The following is a 24088-nucleotide window of genomic DNA, read 5'->3' on the forward strand; positions in this document are numbered from 1 at the left end:
AATGTGCACAACTTTAGATTTCCCTAGCGATAGCAAAGAAAGGAAGCCGGGAATGAAAATAGTCTTATTTGCTTAAGTCACAGATTAGGGAAGCTAAAACGGGTCTCTTTTATCAGATTGGAATCTGGAGTAAAACTCAAGTCCCTCAGTATGATTCTACCATTATCCTCATATGCATCTCTTCTTTCATGTTATTCAGTTATTAATGCATTTGTTTGATGTCTGCCTCTTCTTCCAGACAGTAAACTCAGTGATGTAGAGACCATGTCAGTCTTGTGTATTCTTCATACCTTATTCTGTATACCTACCTATATTCCTAGAACCTGGCCAGACATTCCAAACATAGCAACCTTGCAGTAAAATGAATATATCAGAGTGAATGAGTGATTAAATAAATAAGTGAATGGATATTTGATATTAAAACCTCTACCAACTATACCTATGGGAGTCTGGCTCTCTCGTTGATACCTGTAACACATGAGCCCCCATACCTATCAGAAGTTATAAAAGATACACAAATTCTACCCTAGGTTAGTCAAGTTTTGCTCAACAGTCTACACGTAGGCTTGCTTAGTTCCTGAGACTTGCTTGACCTGTCTCACTGAACTTACTACATGCCTAAAATATATGTCTCATTTCTCTAGGCAGCTTATTCCCCAGAATTGTCTTGTGGTATCTTTCAGACCTGGTTCCCAAGTTGGTTCTGTCCCACCAACATTCATACCCTCAGTTGTTACATGTAGCACATTCAGCATCCTTGACAAGCTTTAACTATAAGGTAACATCATTTGTTGTTTTTCTAAATATTGACCATCAGGACTGTGCTGTAAGAATTATTTTCTGATATCCCCTTTCTTCTGTCAGGGCTTTCTCCTCATACCTGTTGCCTCAAACCAAAACATCAATAGTAGTCTTCTTCCCCAACATCTTGACTCTCTGGCCAGCACTGGTTTTTCTTCCATGTGGGAACTTCCTTTCTGGTCTATATCTCAAGACACAGAGTTGAAGCTCCTTAATAAGTTTGATCAATTTTCTGACATAGAGGGGACCTCCTCCCTTTGCTTCCTATTTCTCAAAAATTTGGAGCATCTCTTTGGACAGTCTTGGCAGGGGAGGGTTTTTCTTTCCATTATGCAAAAATTTTTATTGTCGGAGGAAATGGTTTGAATTTATGATCCAGCTATTTGGACAGATCTGGGCTAGAAAATGTGATGCAGGGCATATGTATAGCCTTAGTACACTTTTACATGTTAGCAACATTTTTCCATTAGGTCTGACCATACATGCTGGTTTATTCCTAATTCTCTCCTATTTTTCCTGTCTCACCTCCTACCAGCCCATCCCCCTGCTATTTCTCCCTCTTTTGCCACTTTATTTTTAAAATAATACGAGTGAAATATGTCTGCTTATTAATTTATTCCTTTACTAGACATTGATCATCTGTAATATACAAGGCATTATCTTAAGAAGGTCCTGGTGATACATGCCTATATAACAAAAGAGTCCTTCTGTTTGACTGTTCACTTGTAAATTCCCACAGAAGATAATCAGGACAAAACTCATTTTAAAATTTTTACTATTGGGCGCCTGGGTGGCTCAGTTGGTTGAGCGACTGCCTTCGGCTCAGGTCATGATCCTGGAGTCCCGGGATCGAGTCCCGCATCGGGCTCCCTGCTCAGCAGGGAGTCTGCTTCTCCCTCTGACCCTCTTCCCTCTCGTGCTCTCTGTCTCTCATTCTCTCTCTCTCAAATAAATAAATAAAAAAAAAAAAATCTTAAAATTTTTACTATTTAAAACATCTTTTCTGGACATTTTACATTTCTTTAATATTGGGACATTTTGTTACCTATTACCTGTGGTTAATTTAAAATTCACTTGAGAAACTTGTAGAACATATGCTTCTTTAGCACCTCAGTTTGGGGGGCCAGTCTGTAAAAAGTCCCTTTCTCTTTGTTCTTATATTTTTCATTTCCTTTATCCATATTCCTTTGTCTTTTCGCAGTTCTGCTATGCCAGAGAAGGAATGGCAGGGATTTTCTAAGCAGTTTCCTTAAATATTCAAAGCATTTTCTTCTCTTCACAGTTAAATTATTTAAGGAATTTGGTAAATTAGAAAAAATATAAAATATTTTAATGAAATAGAAAGAATTTTCTAGGTGAGACTTTATATTATTTTCAAAATGGTGAGTTTTTACTTTTTTTTTTTAATTGCTGCTGTTGTTTTTTTTCTTGTTTAAAGTTTCCATTTTTTATGAAATTTTTCCTGGACTTGCTTATCTAGCAAAAGTAGGTTGTGTTTTAAAAGCTCATTTTGGAAATGAGTAACTTTTTTTTTTTTTAAGATTTATTTATTTATTTTAGAAACAGAGCAAGTGAGAGAACATGCTCACTGTGAGGAGGTACAGAGGGAGAGGAGAGAGAGAATTCCAAGCAGACTCCCTGCCAACTGTGGAGTCCCTGGGGGTGGGAATCGATCCCATGACCCTGAGATCACGACCAGAGCCGAAATTACAAGCCAGATGCTTAACCGACTAAGCCACCCAGGCACACCTAACTACTTTTAAGTTGAATTAAATTATAGAATTTTGTTATCTAAGGCAGTCTTATTTAAATAATAATATAATAAATAATATAATATATAATAATATTTATAAGATTCATACATACCCAGTTCTCTGAGAACAGATCATTAAAGTATGATTGTAAGGTAATATTTTAGAAATTGAACTCAGGTTTTAATGTGACCATTCAACTGATTATGAAATTTATACAGTTTGAAATTTGGTTAAAACATTTGCCTTTAAGTTGCTTATGTTTTCCATTATCTCCCATATTTGCAACTTTGGGAGATATCTGTAATTTTTTTATTTGAATAGTTTATTTCTTCTTTATCTTAATTTTTTTTTCCTTATTAGGAGTTATAGGAGCATCTGGCTCCCATAGCCTTTATATGTTTCAGTGAGGTCCTTAAAGTGATTTACTAAAGAACAAAATCACCCAGATTAGTAGCAGTTTGCAATTAGTGGCAAAGTTTTGGTGTACAGTTTCTTTTATTCTTTCTCATCTACTTTTTTAAGTTCCCTGTACTCTTACCTCTGAAATTGTTAGATATTTTCAACTAAGCTTGCTTATGCAAAATGGAAGTGAAACAGGAAGCGGGGGGGAAAAACAGAGTGGAGAGAGAAAAGAGAAGGAAAACATACTTAGAATACTTAGCCCCTCTTACCACCCGGTGCAGAGTACTTCTCTATATTTGTACTTCCCTCACAGTTCACCTACTTTACTTTTCAGAGTCCTCACTTAGTTGTCTTTTTTGTTGTTGTATTTTTTCTGCAATTTTTATTTTTAATGGATTGGGTGGAGAGAAAGAGACTGTAGATGGTTTATGGCACTGTAGTACAACTGAAACTTTGACTTGTTTTTTAAAAAAAAAAACCTGCATAGACTGTGTTTTGAAAGCATGGGGGAAAGTATTTTTTGTCTTTTCACTATATAAAGCTAATGGCTTTCACTTATTTTCACTTAGGTCTAAGAGCACATTTTGAATACTTACTGCTTCCTAATTTTGCTTTATCTCCATTAAAGAAGCATCTGGAAATGTATTGATCTTTCTTTTGGATCTTGGAGGTTGGGTTTTCTCAACTTACTTCTTTCTGCATTATTTAGTATCTTTAGTAATTTGAGATGTTTATGGTTTCTAAACAAAGTGAATGTATTTTAAATATTTGAGTTGGTTAAAAGTTAACATGTGACCCCGCGGAAAATTTTGAACAGGCGCCAACCCACTTGCTACTTCTGGCTCCTTGTCCTCCTGCTGGGACTTGTTAGCATGAAAGAACAAAATGAAAAGTACTCTTTGTCACAATATTTTCTATAAAAATAACACTTTCAAAAGAATTTTTTGTACCTGGCAGTATAAAACTTGGCATGTAACAAACATGAGCATCTTGACTCAGAAATGTTGTAAAGACACTCAGTCCCCCTGGAGCTACTGAATTCCTCTCTCATAGTATATCTCTTAATATCTGCAGTTCGGTTCATTACTTTTTACTTTGTCCTTGTGGAACTTCTTTGTAAGTTGCTGTTTTTGTTTGTTTTTTAAATCTGATCATCAAGTCTTTTGGCCTCCGTGGGTATGCACTTTGAGGGGTTCTTTTGTTTTGGTGTTGGTTTGTATATTGCTGGATGGATGCTTGTCCAGAAAGTACTGTAAGAGGTTTGTGGAGGGCATTTCCCTTGGGAAATTTATCTCACTGCTCCGTCTATACTTGTTTGACAGCTGTTCCTTTACTTCTAACTTTATTATTAATTCAAAAAGTTATAAAGCCATATCTGAGCAGCTGTTCACTGTTTTCACCAGGACCCAGTAAGAAAGAAAGGACCCAGCTATTATCAGGAGTCATTTTAAGTTAGATTGTAGGAATAATTTTCTGGCAGTTATGATATAGTGTAACTTATTAAAAAGAGAGTTACAGATTTTTTTAAATTTTTTTAAAGAGCATAAAATAGTATTTGTTGAAAGATGAGAGGAGTTGAAAGATGAAATACTGTCTGAAGGTGGGATAGTGAACCAGCTAGTTTTTGAATTCCTGCTCTAGTTTTAGGATTTTATGATTTCATGCTGGTATTTATTCTTCTCTGACAGACTAACTTTTCCCATGACTTTCTCTGCTTTTAAGATTCTTCCGTGCAATAGTAAGCTCTTTAAGCTGATTTATATTCATTTTTGAATTGATAGCTGTAGATTTATTCATCATTTATTTGGCATTTAGGTGCTAAATTAAAATGCAAAACTTATTTACCGTTAGTTTAAGAAATGTAATGATCAGACAACAAAGGAAAAGAAAAGAAAAGTTATGGTAGTTCAGGATTGCTCATGAAACTACAAATGCAATTGCCTGTTGGCTTTTTTCTTTTGTCACTAAGCCTTCAAAATATAACTCTTCATTGTAATCATCTTTCAGACATTTAAATAAACTAATACCTAGTATTTATTAAATAGTTACTGTGTGCCAGGCAAAGTGCAATTAATATAAACTATACTGTTTAATTATCATAATGAAACTGGGGGCTTAGATTTTATTATCCCCATATTCTAGATGAGAAAGTTTAGAGAGATCAAGTAAATTACCCAAAGTCATACAGTAACTGGAAGATCTATAATATGAAAAAATATATGAAGTTAAAAAAAGCAGAATATAAAATTGTGAATACATTATGATCTCAGTGAAAACACACACACACACATTTGAAAGACTAGAGGGTACCATTAACAATGACTACTTTTAGGTGTTGGGAAAACAGATAATTCTTATATTGTCCTTCCTAATTTCTTATAGGCTATACCTATTATAAGGATAGCTGATACATAATCATATGAGGTGGGAATTGCCAATTTTTTTTCAGGAGTTACCCCTGATTGCTCTCATTCCCTCACATTCTATTCAGTAAGTCCTACTGGTTCTACCTCCAGAATATATTCTCATGCCCAGATTGGCCCTCCTTGCCATCTCACTGCTGTAATCCTGCTCCAAGCCACCATCTAACTGCATCTTCCATATCCAGTCTTGCCTACCCGCCCCCCCACTAAGTTCATTCCCCATGCAGTAACTAGAGTGATTTTCTTATTTACTGTATTTTAACCCTGAGAGCAAGGATTTTATAGACCATTACCTGGTATGGGACTGAGTATGGAGTAGGCACTTAGTGGTTTTTTGAATGGATGATGGTGGCATGGAAAAGTGGTCAGCTTCATTGCTCCCAGCTCACCTTGCAGCCAGTTGGCAAGGGACAATAAGAAACTGCTTTAGACTTAGTTGTAGCTAGCTCTCTATGTGACTAACCACAGTAGTGGTTTTTTGGATGCATTTCTTGTATTGCTTTTTTTTTTCACTCATTTGCTGTCATTTTCACATTCTAACACCTAGACATAAGCTTACATATATGCACAATTTCCAAATGTCGGTCCTCACCATCTCACATATTTGAGAGCTGTAGAACTGTTTTGTATTTTTTTCAGTAGATTTTGTATTACTTTGTTTGAAGACAGCTATTTTATGTCTTTAGACAAAGACTTTTCTTATTTCTTTTTCTGGAGTACAAAATTTTGAGGACATTTTCTCACTCATCTTTGTGCCCCTACAGTTACTAACACAAGTCCAGCACATAGAAGATATTTCTTGTTTTATTGAATTTATTTCACTCATAAATTCCAATCACAGTATAATAATTGGAAACTATTCCTTAATTTCCAAACATGTTCCTTTTACTGTAATTTCTAATTACTTAGTTGTCCAAGTCTGAATCGTGGCTGTTGCCCTTGATTCCATGTTCTTTTTTACCACCCCTTCTTCAGATCTAATTAATTTTTAAAACTCACTTGATTTGCCTTATTTAATGTAGTTTACTATGGTTTAATAAAGCTTTCATTTTTTTTTCCTCTGTATAGCCCCACTGCTACTACTTTAGTGCAGATAATCACCATCTCTTGTCTGAATTACTGTAGAAGCCCCCTCCAAGTTCTAATCCCTACTCTGTCTTGTAGCCACAGTTGTCTTCCAGAAATCTGATCATGTCATTTCCATTATTAACTTGTTCTCCATATCTCTCAAGATAAAGTCTAAACTTCTTGATGCCCTATGAGTCTTCAAGGTCTGATAGCTTCCTCTGTTGCTAACCTTTCTTTCTACTCCTTTCTATCCTTTCCTGGCTCCCTAAATTCTAGCCATACTGAATTACTTTTAGTTCTCCTAATTTATGATTTTTTTTTTCTCTTTCTCCTCCCATGGCACCTACTGTTACTTTCAGCTGGCTAGTTTCATCTGATCCCACCTCATATATCACCTCTGAAAAGTTTTTTTTGACCATGTATTTAAATTCTGTGACTATAGCATGTACCATGCTATATAGTAATTGCCTAATTATGGAAATATATCCCTTTAAGGAAGTATTCCATCAGGTCAGAAGCTCAGTATGGACAAGAACTATTGTCTCCAGCAACCAGCATATTATGAAATAGGCATTTAGTCAGAATTTATTAGATTAATTGATATTTCTGCAAATGATGTTGCGTCATGTTTTCCTCAGAAGCTAGAGACCTTCTGGTGTAACTCCCTCAACTCCCTGCGTTCCCACCAGTCTTAAACTTTTTATCTTTATCCTTTTATTTTTGAAGATTTTATTTATTTATTTGACAGAGAGAGAGTGAGCATGAGCAGGGGGGAGGGGCATAGGGAGAAGCAGACTCGCCGCTGAGCAGGGGGCCCGATGTGGGGCTCGATCCCAGGACCCTGAGATCACGGCCTGAACTGAAGGCAGACGCTTAACCAACTGAGCCACCCAGGCGCCCCTATCTTTATCCTTTTACACTCCTTTCCTACTACTGTTTGACAAGATAAATACTTAACTAAAATATAAAGTGGGAGATACAAATACAGTAGGAATAGAGGAGTATTAACTATCTTTCAAAAAGTTGAGTGGTGAAAAAGAAGGCGATAGAACATTAGATAGAAACAGTATCGAAGGAAGGTTGTTTTGAAGGAGAGGGAGAAACGGAATGTTTGTAGGCTGAGGAAAGAATATAGGGAAAAATACAATCAAGGCAGTAATAGAGAAAGTACAACCAATGAAGCAAGAGCTCTCTCTTGGCAGAGAGGGAGGGGACGGGATAGTTTCAGTCTTCTTCTGCTTCAGCCTTCAGGGCAGTGGAACAACTCCTCAGCAAGACTACTAGGTCCATACAGTGGCATCGGTGGTTTGGCCTCTTCCATGCTAGTGAACACTCAGTTTTCCGATAAAATCATCCTAATTTCTCTTGGCGGACAAGCCCTCTCCAACTCCGGGTCCAGCTGACTCTGTTTGCTAGTACTCCCTAATCCTTATTAACTACAGAGATCATCTTTTATCACATGGATTTCTTTGTGTTTATATTAGTGATTTCCATGTGTGGTTCATGGAGGTACTTAGTATCTGATATTAAGTTCTTTTAAAAAACTCTTTTTTCAAGACTCTAAAAGACTGATTAAAACCCAAACACACACAAATGTATTGAAAACCAAATTTTATCATAATGAAGATTTGCCAGATCTATTTAGTTTCATACAAACCTGAGAAAAAATACTCCCTAGGCATTTATAGGCATATAATTGAATTTTTTATAAAATGTCATTGATTAAGAAAGATGTAATTCTACATTAACCTTTAAGAAAATTTTATCTGTATATGTGTACTTATTTAAATTAGCTTAAATAAGTATTCTGTATAATGCTACATTACTTAAAGTAAAACTCAGGGTGCCTGGGTGGCTCCGTTGGTGAAGCATCTGACTCTGGATTTTGGCTCAGGTCATGATCTCAGGTTTGTGAGATCAAGCTCCGAGTTGGGTTCACACACTGGGTGTGGAGCCTGTTTAAGATTCTCTCTCTCTCTCCCTCTCTGTCTCTCTCTCTCCCTCTCTCTTAAAAAAAAAAAAAAGTAAAACTCAAATGTGCTCTAAGAAGTGGAAAGTCCACTCCTAGTGGAGTACATTGACAGTGTGCTCTTCTCATTGTATAGGTATAATAATTGCATAGTAACAATTGAATGAGCATCATGCAGGATCATAACAGTAACACACTATCATTTTAATTTTCACAAGTTTAAGGAGTGCTTCTCTGACTTTTACATTTCTGGTAGTTATTATAAATACAGCTTTGATACATTATATATAACATATATACTGTCTGTATGTGCTCATAAATGTGTGTTTGTGTTGTGTGTGTATGTATGTTCCACTGCTAAAAGGCATAAAAACAAAAACTGTATAATTAAAGCATTCAGTTCAGTAACCTGTTGTTAAATCTACTGACCACAGTTTCTTTAATACTCTATACTTTCTGATCTATTTAGTTTTTTTTTTTTTAAGATTTTATTTATTTATGTGACAGAGAGAGAGACAGCGAGAGAGGGAACACAACTAGGGGGAGTGGGAGAGGGAGAAGCAAACTTCCCGCTGAGCAGGGAGCAGGAGCACAGAGCCTGAGCAGGGAGCCCCGATGCGGGACTCAACCCCAGCACCGCGGGATTGTGACCTGCCTGAGCCAAACGACTGAGCCACCCAGGCGCCCCTCTATTTAGTTTTTGATAGTTGTTGACTACCCTCCTTAACACTCTCTTCCCAGAATGTTTATTTCTATGAGAGTATGCTGCAGTATTTTGAAGTGTCTTGATATCTGCATCCTACTTTATTTTTTTTTAAGATTTTATTTATTTGAGAGAGAGAATGAGCAGTGGGGTGGAACAGAGGGAAAGGGAGTAGCAGACTCCCCCGCTCAGCAGGGAGCCCAATGCAGGGCTTGATCCAAGGACCTTGGGATCATGATGTGAGCCAAAGGTAGACACTTAACTAACTGAGCTACGCAGGCGTCCCCATCCTACTTTAAAAAGATTCAGTGGCAAATTTAAAAATTGATAAAGTATGTGTGTTTGTGTGTGTACTGTTGGTGTGTGTGTAGAGAGAAAGCGAGAGCATGCATTAAAGCATGTGTGGCAAATACTAAAAATTGGTGAATTTTGGCAAAGTGTATATATATACTTACTGTATTAATTTTTCAACTTTTGTGTATGTTGAAAATTTTCAAAATTTTATTTAAAAAGAAAAAGGAAAAGAAAGACACAAGAAAGCAGAAGCAGGAACTACCCCTCGGGGTGTGACAACTCGGCTGCACTTTCAGGCAGGCCTGGTTTTAACAGTAACAGTCACCTTCTGTGGTAAACAGTCAACTTTGATCCTGTATTTTTAGGGCCATAAGCTTATGTGCATTGATCTCAAGTTTAATTTTAGTTTTATTAGTTGGTGAAATCAGAAATCAGGGAAAAAAAAAGGCAAAATAAAACCCAAGGCTGTTGATACTGTAGGGAAACTTAGACACGTATCACGCATGCTACTAAAATAGATAAGGCAGTTGGGATAGCAAACTGACATTATGCATCAAGGAGACCTAAAAATATGTTCATCCCTTTTAATCCAGTAATCTTACTTTTTAAAAATAAATCCCAGGAAAACAATTTAGAAAAGGATAATTAAATCTGCTTTCAGGATTATGGTTCATAATATAGCATTCTTCTGGTTCCGTGGACAAAAAACAAAAACAACAAAGTCCCCCTCTCTAAAACCATGCAAGTTCTTTTAAAAAAAAAAAACCTTTTCCTGATACTAGCAAAGAAAACTTTTCTCTTTTTTGGATTTGTGAATTGTTTGTGTTTCTGAACTTTTTCTTCCTCTTTTTTTTCCCCTTTTGCCTCTTGAATGTGGGTGGTGCCCAGCAAGCTGCCTTTCACCCACATCTCTCCTCTCCTGGTGGCAATTTTGATTGATGTCATAATTTTTATTGTTTGTATGTAGAGCTCTCTGAAATTGAAATTCAGTCCTGCCCTCTTCCCGGGGCTCCATCTGTGATGCTTACATTCCCACTGCTCCCTTTTTGTCTCTTGAATATCCTGTCCTGTCTCAACTCTTCATATCCAGAAATAAAAATCTATCATATATTTTTCCTCTTAAAATTTATTTTTCTCTTCATAGTCTATCAACTCATCTTGAAATCTTTAGCTTTAAATTCTCCGTCTTTCTTACTCTAACCTCAGAACCCTCGTACTGTGGACCTGCAGTATCCCTCTGGTGTGTCTTCATCCTCTGCATGTGGTTACCCTAGTTTAGGTTTGTTTTTTTAAGAATGTTTGTGATAGGTCCTTAATTGATCTCCCCACATTCTTTCTCCTCTCTAAGTGAATCTTGTCAGAGAAGTCTTCCTAAAGCACAGATCAGACCATATCACTTTCCAGATTAAAAATCTTCAAAGACTTTTTATGAAGAGAGAGGTTCTTGAACTCCATCATCTAGTCTTCAGGGTCCCCCACTATATAGTTTCAACTTAGTTTCCTTTTTAAATTTTTCTCCTTCATATCTTTTTTCTCTTACTCCTTCATACTTTCCTCTGAGCCTTTTGTGATTTTTTGCCTCTACTTGACCATTCCCCTGTTTTCACATTTCCAGATCTCATCTGTGCTTTAGAAGTTGACTTTCAGATTTGCCTTCCAGCTGGAAGTAATCTTTTCTTCCTGGGAACTCCCAAAAGCTTTCTCTGTGTCTTTGTTACTGTGTTTAGCATCCTTTCCATTGTACTGTGATTATTTATGTACACATTACTGGTGGTTGTTAAGTTCTTTAAAGTTTTTATTCATGTCTTCTGTTTCTATTTCCTGTGTATATGATCTGATATGTAGTTCTTAATGGATATTTACTAAGTAAACACCATGTAAAGAGTTGTCTTATTTTGGTGGGTTTCTTTGTTGAGAAAAAGGAACAAAATTTTGAGGATACTTCATGAATATATCAAAGACAGAAAAAATCGTATGTTCCCTAAGAACCTACAGAAATATTTTTGGAAGTAATACATAATGCAGATAAATTTGCTAAAAGATATATGTAGATGAGACCTTGCATCAGTAATTCAAACCATTTTCAGACAGATGAAACAATTTTTTAAGCCATCTAGAAAAGAAGATAAACTTAACACCTTGTTCAATCATTTAAACAGTTATTTATACAAGCAGAAACTTTTTTCTTTAGTATTTCTGTAATATATAGCTCATATTTCATGTACTCTAATTTACTTCTAGAACTTTTTAAGGATCTTCTAGATTCTTAAATGGTTCTATTCCCCCTCTTGCACTTTTTATTGATTCTTTTTTTTCCCCTCTGTTTCTCCTGGCAAAACTTACATTTAGGTAATGCTCTGTTTTTGTTTTTTTTTTTAGGTATCCTGGTCAGATATAGGAGGACTGGAAAATATCAAACTGAAATTGAAACAGGCTGTAGAATGGCCCTTGAAGCATCCAGAGTCTTTCATTCGAATGGGTATTCAACCACCTAAAGGAGTTCTTCTGTATGGACCACCTGGATGCTCTAAAACAATGATTGCAAAGGCTTTGGCCAATGAGAGTGGCCTGAATTTCCTAGCTATAAAGGTAAGGTGTTAAATTTTTTAATTGCTTTCTCTTCCAGCGCCACTAACACCCATCCTTTGATTCTTACCCTTAGAAAAACATGAAAAGGCATCCTAAGGAGTGGCTGAGGTTTAAATAAACTAGTGCTTGTAATCAGCAAAAATGATGGACTACTTTATTTAGTTTTGTGATTTTCAATATTTCTTATGTCTGTGTATCATAGAAACCAGTCTTGTTTAGTTTCTGTATTTTTTAATTGTGCTAATAACCTCTTTTGCTTAACTAAGACTTAATTTAAATATGACATAAATTTAATATTTATATAGGGAGAGTTTTCAAAGAAATCTGATAATTTATATGGTAAAACTAAATTCCTTAAAACATTTTTCTAGTCAGGGAATATCTGTACAAGGTTTTTATTCTGAAACACACACATACATTATTTGTTCATTGCCCTACCCTATTACTTGGGGTAGATAATCTTATCTGACATGTAAGTAAGTCTTACTTGACTTGACTTTAGGGCCAGATATTTTTTTTTTAAAGGTTTATTTATTTATTTTAGAGAGAGAGAGAGAGAGCATGTGAGCAGGGGGAGGGGCAGAGGGAGAGGGAGAGAGAATCCTCAAGCAGACTCCCCTTGAGTGTGGAGCCCAACATAGGGCTCCATCCCAGGACCCTGAGATCATGACCTGAGCTAAAATCAAGAGTTGGATACTTAACCATTGACTGAGCCACCCAGGCACCCCAGGACAAGATATTAATTTTTTAATTAACTTTTATGTAATATGATCATATATCCAGTTACTAAATATACATATATAGAACCTTAAATCCATTAGTGGAAGGATTTTATCACAAAAATATGTACTTCAGTCTGTTAAATATCAAATTCATTTCAGAAAAAGCACATGATAAAAGGCTCTGTTTTGATAGTACCAGGGAATTTTTTTCATAACAAAATATGTTTTCTATCTTAGAACACTGAAATCCTTGGCAGTTTGAAAGCATAAAATTTATTTCAGAGTAGAGTCAATTTTTTACTTAAAATTTTTTTGGAATAATGTTTAGGTATGTTTAGTCTATTTGCTTTTTAAAAATCAGTATCTCTGCAATCACTAGTGTTTGCATATTTGTGATTATCTTGTGGAAGATATTAGATACTGAAGATAGGGGAGGGGACCATTTTTACTATGATCACTTACACTGAATCACCACCACAGTTTTAAAGTTTGCAGCTTTAAACGTTGGAATAATGAGTGATTTTGAAATTTCAGGGACATCTTGATTTCTCTTTGGTCCCTTTTCTCTTATGTCATGGTAATGGACATAACTGTTTTACTGGCACTTCCTACTCTTTTTACTGTCATCTCCATTTTTCTGTGCCTACCTTGTTGTGTTTTCCACAATTGTATATTCATAATCCTTGAATTTTTTTCTGTCTTCTGGATATCTGAAACCTACTTGATGAGGTCTGCACTCAGAGTTATTTATACTGGAATCTCAAAGAGGAGCACATGTATTTTCCTACGAACTAGTATCTCATTCTTATGTGATCTAAAATAACTGTTCCAGATGTTACCAGGACTGCTTTCTGGCCTATCTTAGGATTACTTAGAAAAACATTTATTACTGTTTTTGAGTATGAAACATTTCAGAACTTTAGGCAGTTTTACTTTTCTCACTGTGAGAAAATGTACAAAGATTCTTTGAAAGGTTTATCTTGCACACTGTTCATGTAAAATAGCCATGCGTGTGTTAACGTATTTGAGCTTTTTCACTAAACTCATGTTCATTTTTCTTTTAGGTCATACTCACACAAAGGATAAGTGATGTTGAGAAATTTTCTTATTCAATTGAGTTCATACTTGCTTAAAGATAATTACGTATCCTACTTACTAGTTTTTATTTAAGGTAGATTTTTATTCAATATACATTTTAGTATAGTTTGGCAGTATTATTCAATTTTTGAATCTGGGTGGAGATTATATTTAATGAACAATGAATGTTCATTTTACTATTTTTTAAGTTTTCCTACATGTTTAAAAATTTCCAAAAGAAAAGGTTGGGAACATGAAAAAATTTTTGTTTTTCTCTGCATTTTCAATTGTCTTTTCATCTTGTCTGATCATTGCTAATGAGAAAAGTTTAAAGTAGCTACGTTATACAGCTTATGTATGCACAAATGAAGTCAGAGAAGTTGGGAATTTATATTATATTCTTCCTAGTTTTTTTTTTTCTATGAAGGAAAAGTGTTTTTTTTGCAACATATATGTTTCTTTTCCAAGGGATTTAAGTGTTAAGTTTGAGCTTTTGAAATCACAAGTCTGACACATTTTGAAAATGACCAGAGAGGGGCGCCTGGGTGGCTCAGCTGGTAAGTAAGCCTTTGGCTCAGGTCATGATCCCAGGGTTCTGGGATCCAGCCCCGCATCGGGCTCCCTGCTCTGCAGGAAGCCTGCTTCTCCCTCCTTCACTCCCCCTGCTTGTGTTCCGTTTCTCGCTGTGTCTCTCTCTGTCAGATAAATAAATTAAAAAAAAAAAAAAAGAAAGAAAATGACCAGAGAAACGTACATAGACAATGAAATTTTCTAGCCTATTGGAAAATACAAGTATCTTACATGTATTGAAGGGGAAAACTCCCTAACATTTTTTACAGTTGTAATTACCTTTAATTCCCAAAATAAAGAATTTAAAGATTTGAAACATTTCTTTCTCTGACTTTATGAAAGAACCCTTTAGCTTCCCCTGTGCATCTTTCCTAAACAGTGATTAAAAGATGTATACTCAGAGTTCAGATTTCACCTTGGCTTGTGTGGACTCTTAATATCCTTTGGCATCTGTATGTGTTGTTGTGTAGACTGTAACACTTGACATACGCTTAAGTTTGGTTTGTCATCTGTGTCAATTATATCAAAATATTTTCCAGTTTGAAGTTTCCTCTCTGCTTCTCTCTTGCTTTTGTCTGGAGTGCTGCAATAGATTAATTACCCTTGTGTAGCTGGGCTGCTTTACTTTATGGAGAACTGTTACTGATTCTGGAAGAAGGATGGTTAGGCATCTGACAGGGATTTTGAGCAAGTCCTTTATTAGCTGTTATTGGTGAGTACAAGAATGTAATGAGCTTAGTGTATGCTTGATTTTTGGGGGGGAAATTTTCTTCTGATAACTTGTCTCAAGGAGGAATTACATAAAATACATCCCATTTCAGGAAACTTTTATTCAAAAGCATGCACAATTCCAAGTACTTACTGTTCTTTATTTAACTAGATCCCCTACTATTCTATTATCAAAGGTACAAAATAATCTGAATTTGGTAAGTTCCAAGTTTATATTTAAGCTTTTGTTTTTAAATTTTGTGGGCTAGCCTATAAATCATAGTTTCCATTTTGCAGATACTGTGTGGAAAACTGCATAGATATACCTCTTTTATATACTGAATGCTTTAAGATTAGTTTCTGGGATTGCAAATGAAGATAATAATGTTTCAGACAGTGAAATGACTTTTCCAAGGTCAGAATTGTAGTGATGAAACTGAAATTTGATCTCAGGACTTTCTGAGTGCAGAGTCTAAACTCTGAACCACTGCATTATACAGTCTTTTATTCCCTGCCCCCACCCCCCTTTTTAAATTTAATGCCCAGTCCTTTTTTTCATTATTTACACCATGATACTGGAGGAGGTAGTTCAGGCAGTTTCTATTGGGCAGGTTCAGAGAAATGGAAAGATGTTTCTGGGACAGTTAAAAAAAAAAAAAATTGTTCTTGTAGGACAAAGAAAACTGAGAAAACATGGCTTTGGAGTAGAAGTTGGTGAAATTAATAAGAAAGAGTAATCACTGCCAAAGAAACAGGAACCTGATGAATAAAATGGAAGTATATGGAAGGAGACTAGTGGTTGAATAAGGTGGAGCTTGAAATTTACCTATTACTATATAATTTGTGGTCTTTTTTTTTTTAAGATTTTATTTATTTATTTGAGAGAGAGAATGAGAGATAGAGAGCACGAGAGGGAAGAGGGTCAGAGGGAGAAGCAGACTCCCTGCCAAGCAGGGAGCCCGATGTGGGACTCGATCCCGGGACTCCAGGATCATGACCTGAGCCGAAGGCAGTCGCTTAACCAACTGAGCCACCCAGGCGCCCATAATTTGTGGTCTTGAAATCGTGTTACAATGAAAAGAGTACTAAGCCAGGATTCAGATAGCTTTGGTTTGATTCCTAACCCTTGCATTTTTTAGCTCTGTAGCCTTAAAGAAGTTCTCTTGGTCAGATTTTTTTGTTTTGTTTTGTTTTGTTTGTTTTAATCTGTATAAGCTCTTTGAGAGGATTAGTATATTAAGTGAAAAAGTTTTGTAAGGCGTAACTACTCAATTCTTTAAGTGCAGCCTGCGTATAGTTATAGGCGTAACTACTCAATTCTTTAAGTGCAGCCTGCGTATAGTTATGACTTCCTGTCAAAGAGTTCAGTGTGAAAAGGGGAAGACTTACTTGACAGTGTAGAAACCTGGCAAACACTACCTTAGCCAGGTGATCAAGGTTAACATCTTCAGTGATTAGTCATGTTGATAGTGTGTACCCTTGTATGATGTGACAAGAATGGTACTTTATTTCTGGGGTCTTCCTCCATAAGACTTATAATCTGTGTCTGACCATGAGAAAAACATTAGGCAAAACCAAATTGAAAGACATTCTATAAAATATCTGACTAGTACTCCTGAACCTGTCAAGGCCATCAAAAACAAGGAAAGTCTGAGAAACTCACAATAAGAGGAGCCCAAGGAGACCTGACAGCTAAATATAATGTTATTGTGGTTTTCTGATGAGATCCTGGAACAGAAAAAGGACATTAGATAAAAACTAATCTGAGTAAACTATGGATTTTAATGAATCAATATGGATACATTATTATTAGTTGATTATAACAAATGTACTGTACTAATATATGATAATAATAGGGGAAACTAAGTGTGCAGTGGGGGTTTAGGGGTGGTGTATATAGGAACTCAGTACTATCTTAATTCTTCTGTAAATGTTAAACTTTACCAGAAAAGGTCTTTTAATTAAAGAGTTTTAATTAAATAAAAGAGTCAGTATCACAGATCCAGACATAGTTCAGACATTTAATGAATGTAACTGAAGTTAAAAAGCCTGGCTCATAACTCTGTACTGCACTACAGGAAGAGTGGAATGTATGGAAGGAGAAAAGCCATGGGGAGATTGCCAATTCCTTGGGTGAGGGCTTTAGGGGAGACCTTCTTTCCTATTCATCATCCTGCTGTTCATGGTGATAATGGAAAGTTCCTGGGAAAAGAAAGCCCTGAGAGGAAATTGGCTGGGGAATCTGGGTTTGGGGCTTCCCTGAGCTTGCCTGTTTCACTGCAGTTCTCAGTTGAAGCCTATAAAGGAGTGTTTTGGTTCTGGCCCCAGACCCCACCATTATAAAGAATACTTTCTTTTAGTGTTTTGGTTATTTTTTCTTTCACCTTGGATATAGCTTCTAATTTAGTCTCACCAGGAACTATGTCCAGATTCATGCCTTTTGTGGACCCTAACTCATTATTCTCCTTCTACAGGTCTATTGCCATTTGGGCTCATCTAGAGTCTGAAATCTTTTGAGTTTCTATTTAATTTCCTTTAGGGCTTTTTTTTTTTTTTTAACTTTAATAATTCCCTTGGCTTCTCCAAATACTGTTGTCTTATATGCCCCATATGCTTAAATTGGCAGTTATTAGCATTATTAAATATATACTTAGTTTTATCACTGTTTGAATGGCTCTTAGGGAATAACTAATGGTAATTGATTATTAGGACAAATAGAATGATGTGCCATTGTCAGTATCACAAAATTATGTAGAAGTTAGATTGGATTTACTTAACTTTGGCATGATTTGTACACTATATAAGCTGAGATGTTAAAGTTGAAACATCATATGTTAAAACTTCATGTTAATAATTTTTTTTGAGTTGGGCTTGTATCAGTCAATAAAACTGCTATATAAAAAATGTCCCTTGACATGAAAATACTGTATAACATTTGGCTAAACGCAAAAAATGATAATATGACCTGTAATAACAAAACTTATAGCATTTGGAATCTTAGAAGACCTAGATTTAAAAAGAGAAGAATGCTTTCAGACTTCTAAGAAGTTTACTTAATAACAAAATTTTAAGTTGGATTGATTTAACTTTTTATTCATGGATTCCAGCCAAGAGAGATTAGTCATTTTTTCCTTCTTTTAAATCTCTTGAATAAAATTTAATTAAAGTTGAAATGTTACAGCTTCATGTCTATAATGCTTTAAAAACTATTTGTAAATGTTTTACAATAGCAACAGTTGTGTAACTCGGATTATTAAGCTCCTTCTATGTGTTCTGTGTTCTCTTATTTCTGTACATGGTAAATAAAGATGCATTAGATGCTGTCTATCAACTCATAGTTCAGTGAGAGAGACATTTGACTAAACAAGTGATATAATGAAATGGGTAATATTTAGAATCTTGATGATTAAATGTATGTGAGAAATGAGAAAGAAAGAGAGACGTCAAAGGTGATTAAAATTTTCACTTTCAGTGACTGGTAGATGGAAATTCCCAAACTTTTGGAAGAGTTAGCACGTGAGGAAGAGAGGCAAATTAGAGGTGGGAGAGCAGATACCAGACTGGGATTTAGACATGTGGAGTTTGAAATGCCTGTGGAACAACATGGCAGGTAATATCCAAAAGGCCATTTTTAGTATGGGTTTGTAGCTCAAGAGAATGGTCATTTCTAGTGATGAAAGCGTGGAAGCTGAAACCCAGTGTTTGCAATTCTGCATATTAGTCAATAAAGGAGTTGGAGAGTGACTAGAGTGGTCAGCAGTAATGTAAGGGGTTTCTGGAGCCATGTCTACATTTATACTTTATAGCTAGCTGAATTGTAGTCAGCATGATACTGCTGTGCAGATTCTGAAATGTATCATTTTTGTTTCCTGAATTAATAAATTGTGGGGGAAGGTTTGTGTTGTACTTTTTTTGAGAGGAACAGCTTGAATTGTTCCCTTCTCTGCTAGCTCTTCTCTCTTTTTAGGGTTTTTACTTGCCCAAGGCATTTCTTGCCTAGTACTTAATGCCTGTTTTCAAACCTTTTGATGTACTTTCCCAAAATGGCCTTCTGTATGTGCTGATGCCGTACTTTTTGTTAATTTTCAAGATCTTTTACTCACATTACATATATGTAATTCTATCTCATGTGAGTTTGGGTTTTTATGAGTATATTCCATAACATTTAACCATAGTTAACACTTAGGTTAACTTGCCTTCCCTAGACATTTTAGAACTTATAAAAACTTGGTTTGAATTGTAATGGCCAAAAGCAACAGGCAGGTGTCAGACACATTTAAAAAGCCCTTAGGAAGACAGGAAAAAACCCAGTACTGATTAAAGGGGCAAAATTGCAGGGCAGTTTTTTGAGGTGTAAATATTATACTTGAGTTTGTGACTGATAGGATATAAAATCATGAAACAATAAAAGATAAGTCAGATTTAGTTCTCACTGGATTAATAGCACAGCTGGACAAATCTTTATGTGAATTTATGTTGTTTTATAAACTTGAACACTTGAAATCTTAACCGCGGAAACATGAAAAATAACATTACTCCAAAATAAGCCTACCTGTGGTACTTAATTTGCTTTGGTAGTATTTCTTGATTACCCTTATGAGTGAAGCACATTATCTGGGCAGGTGAAATATGGCAGGACAAATATACCACAGTTATTTGGTAACTAAAACTGAAAAAGAAATAACCTTATCTAGTCCCATCCACCCTATCTCTTCTCTGGATTTATATATTACTTTTTTAAAGAGTTAACCTATCAGCAAATGTGGCACTCATAGACCATACTATTTCTACCTAACCCTTATATTTTGATGTAAATGGTCTCTTGTTTATAATGGAAATTAATAAAATTCTTATTTTCAAATTAACCCATGTTAGCAGCTATTTATTGACAGTTACACTTCGCATTTACCGCTTGTTCTGTTCCCGCAAATACCTTTGAATTTGAATTGCTGGTACCATGTAAAATCTTTTTTTTTTTCAAAGATTTTTTTTATTTATTTGACAGGGCACACACAAGCAGGGGGAACGGCAGGCAGAGGGAGAAGGGAGGGTGAAGCTGGCTCTCCCCACTGAGCAGGGAGCCCGATGGGGGACTTGATCCCAGAACCCTGGGATCGTGACCTAAGCCAAAGGCAGATGCTTAACCGACTGAGCCACCCAGGTGCCCCACCATGTAAAAATCTTAAGGGCACATTTCCTGTTTTAAAATTTTTTTTTTTAATTTTTAGAAGGGCGTGGAGCAAATAGAAGACATCATAGTTTTTAGAAAGAGTAGTGTCTGTGAACCAAAATCCTGCATTATCATTATTTTCTGCCATTTAACTTTTCTAGGGGTTTTGGCATTTCATTCAACTTCTTTGCACTTTGTTTTCCTCAGGTTTTAAATGAGGTAGGTTAGACTAAATGACTCCTAAAGCCCTTCCACTAACACCATTCTGAGTATGCTTAACATAGTGCTTATATTCTAATCTATTGTTTATCCCTTGTTCTTGTTGATTGCTAAACTTTTAGGGCATTTCCTCTAACTGTTGAGGTGTGATGCTTAAGAGACTTGTATGCCCACTCTGCGTGACTTTATGCAAATTACTTAAACTTCTTTCACTTCATATTTTTTTTCTGTAAAGTTATGATAAGAATATCCATCTCAGAGGACTGGTGTAAGCAGTGGAGGATAATACAAATGAAACATTTAGCAAGATTTCATGAAATTAGTTGACAGTAGTTGCTGCTTTCTTCTGTTTTTAAGAATTGGATATATATTGGGCCTCAAATGAAACAAAAAAGTATAGCATAATAGCTTATCATTCCTTAAGTTTTCTGTTAGAATAAAATGTAATATATGTCTTTGAAACTGAATTTAATCTTTTGCAACTCTTTGTACCAGAATACAGTGATTTTTGGCTATTTGAACTTTAAGCTCAAAACAGACCTTCCTTGGTTATGATATTGCCTTGACTTCTTATAGAATTCTGGATCCATGTAACATATCAGTGTAGCTACTGGGTCACATTTTGCAGGCCAGTCATCTAGGTAAGATTTATCAGCATGTTGGTCTCTGCAAAATCATATGTGCTGTAGGGATCCTACGGAAGTCTTTTTTTTTTTTTAAGATTTCTTAAATATTTATTAGAGAGAGAACACGATTACACGTCTGGAGGTTGAAGCAGACTCCCCGCTGAGTAGGGAGCCCGACTGGGGGCTTGATCCTAGGACGCTGGGATCATGACCTGAGCCAAAGGCAGCTGCTCAACTGACTGAGCCACCCAGGTGCCTCTCCTACAGAAGTCTTTTTATTATTGCTATGACTTGTTAGTAATACCTGAATTATTCCAACCCATATTTTCTTTATAGTGCAAAATTCTTAGGTTAGATTTTCAAATCTATTTTTTGTTGTTGTTGTTTTTTGAAGAAAAAAACATTGTTTCTTATTTACAGTTTTCTTGTGGCTTACCTCTATGTAGTAGAGGAATGACCCTTTACTGGTTAAGGTTATGTGCCGTATTGTCACATTTCAACAAAATATCAAGTCTGTTTGCCTAAACCTCATATATTTAAAACATTAATTTTTTTGTTATTAGTAGCAGGGTATTGATATATTCTCAGAGATCATGAAATGATATAATCTTATACTTTTCAACACTGATGGTCAAGTCATCTTTTTTAGATAATCTATGGAGAACAATAATCATTTCTCCAGATTCTCTAGTTACTTTCCTTCAGTTAAGCCAGATAATTAGAAAGCAGTATTATATGCGTTGTATATATTGCCTGAATATAAAGATATGTCTTCACTGGATTACTATTTTATGTCATGCCCTTGACATTTATCGAGAGTTGCTGTAAAAACAATAACAGTAATTCAGATGTGGCATGATAATAATTACATTAAACACAACAGTGACACCAGCAATTTCCTTCCTGATTATTATCAGGGCACACTTGATTAATTAGTTACCCTATATGGAATAACATTCTACATAAAAGTTTCTCACCCTTTCTTCACTGTACCCTCTGACCTCCTCCCCAACAAAAACCCATTTTCCTAATTATCTAAGGTTTGTGTTTTTGAGCGGACCCTGATTCTTCTTTTATTGTTCACTTTCTTAAGTGTTTGTCCACAGTCTCCTTTGGGTAAAAGTGTAATTTATCATATTGCAAATGAATAGCACCTGCTTTATTTATTTGACTTTATGTATTATGAACCAGCAGACATTGTTTTGCACTGTAGTACCGGACTAAAAATGATCGTGTGAGGTGAAGCCACACAAAAATGATCAATGGGGATAATTACAACTGTTCTACAATCTTTAAAAATTTGGCAAAAACATTAAGAACTCTCTTACTCTTGGTTATAAATATGTAAGGCAGTGCATTTTGGCTGCATAACGACAGCTTTCTTGCTGGTCTCTCTGCTTCCAAACTGTCTCCTTAGTGTAGCCATTCATTTACACTCTAATGGTATAAAACTCCATTTTATGAGGACACTGCAATTTACCCATTTTTTTAATTGAAGTATAATTGGCATACAGTGTTATACTAGTTTCAAGTGTACAGCATATTGCTTCAACAATTCTGTACGTTACTCAGTGCTCACCACAATAAGTGTAGTCACCATCTGTCACCGTACCGTGTTATTACAATATTGACTATATTCCCTATGCTGTGCTTTATATTTCCATGACTTACTTATTTTATAATTGGAAGTTTATACCTCTTCATCTATTTCACCCATTTTTATATTAATGATTTCCAGGATTAGGATTTGTTTTTGGTTGCAAACAGTGCTTCTGTAATATTCTTGTATATGTCTCCTTTGGTGTATGTACAAGAGTTTCTCTATGGTATTTATACCTAGAAGTTATTGTCATTGGGCATGAGCATCTTAAACATAACTAGGTGAAATTGCTTTTTAAAGTCATTAATTTTTTTCTCTTAATGTTTAATCAGTTTTCTTAATATTTTTAAGTCCAAGTTTTTTACTTACCAATCGTGTCATTGATATTTTCAGTGACTTTTGATCTTGTTGACAGAAATGAACTGTTTAAAATTGTGTGAGATTAATCTAGATCAAGGGTCAGCAAATTACACAGCCTTTGGGCCAGATCCAGCCTGCAGCTTGTTTTAATCTAGCCCTCTAGTTAAGTATGAATTTTACATTTTTAATGGGATGTTAAAAAAGAGAAATATGTGACACAAGCTATATGTGGCCCATAGAGTCTAAAATATTTACTGTCTGGCTCTTTATATTTTGTCTTCTCAATTCCGCAGTACTCAGGAAAATGCCTTCAAGTTTATTTATCTCACTGATGGCTATATAAGTGTAAATTTTGTGTTCCTATTACATGGTCTAACATGTGTCTTAAAAACAAGCTTGAGGCACCTGGGTGGCTCAGTCATTAAGCGTCTGCCTTCGGCTCAGGTCATGATCCCAGGGTCCTGGGATCGAGCCCCGCGTCAGGCTCCCTGCTCGGCGAGGGGCCTGCTTCTCCCTCTAACCCTCCCCGCTCTCATGTGCTCTCTCTCTCTCTCATTCTCACTCTGTCAAAATAAATAAATCTTTAAAAATAAATAAATAAATAAATAAATAAATAAAATGTTTAAAAAAAAAGCTTGTAAAATTGATTTGGTATTAAGTCGTTGCTATTTTTTCAAAATCCTTTTTTTAAAAATGTTTTTATTATTATGTTAATCACCATACATTACATCATTAGTTTTTGATGTAGTGTTCCATGATTCATTGTTTGTGCATAACACCCAGTGCTCCATGCAGAACGTGCCCTCCTTAATCCTTTAAAAAGTGAGAACACTCTGCTTCAGCATAACTAATGTTTCATCCTTTGTCTTCATTGAAATTAAATCTATTTTGGGTTGCACTGTTTAAGAAATTAAGATAATTAAATCATTAGTGACGAGATTAGAGTCAGGAAGTCTCTCTGTAGCATTTTTGGGGAAATAAGCTTAAAAACAATTTCATTATGTAAACATTTCTTGGAGACAGTTTAGGTACC

General features: G+C 35.5%; 1 protein-coding gene across 6 annotated transcripts in view; it reads left to right on the forward strand.

Moving 5' to 3' along the window:
* Window positions 1–24088, forward strand: part of AFG2A (AFG2 AAA ATPase homolog A) — a 343140-nt gene that overhangs the window by 52243 nt on the left and 266809 nt on the right. For all 6 annotated transcript variants that reach the window (XM_025874137.2, XM_073892232.1, XM_025874143.2 and 3 more), the window contains exon 11: window positions 11794–12003. In XM_025874137.2, the coding sequence (XP_025729922.1) occupies window positions 11794–12003 (210 nt within the window). The remainder of the gene's footprint in view (window positions 1–11793; window positions 12004–24088) is intronic.

This window comes from Callorhinus ursinus, unplaced genomic scaffold (genome assembly GCF_003265705.2).
Source record: "Callorhinus ursinus isolate GAN/ISIS: 27379988/994484 unplaced genomic scaffold, GSC_fseal_2.0 scaffold4, whole genome shotgun sequence".
Classification (NCBI taxonomy): domain Eukaryota; kingdom Metazoa; phylum Chordata; class Mammalia; order Carnivora; family Otariidae; genus Callorhinus; species Callorhinus ursinus.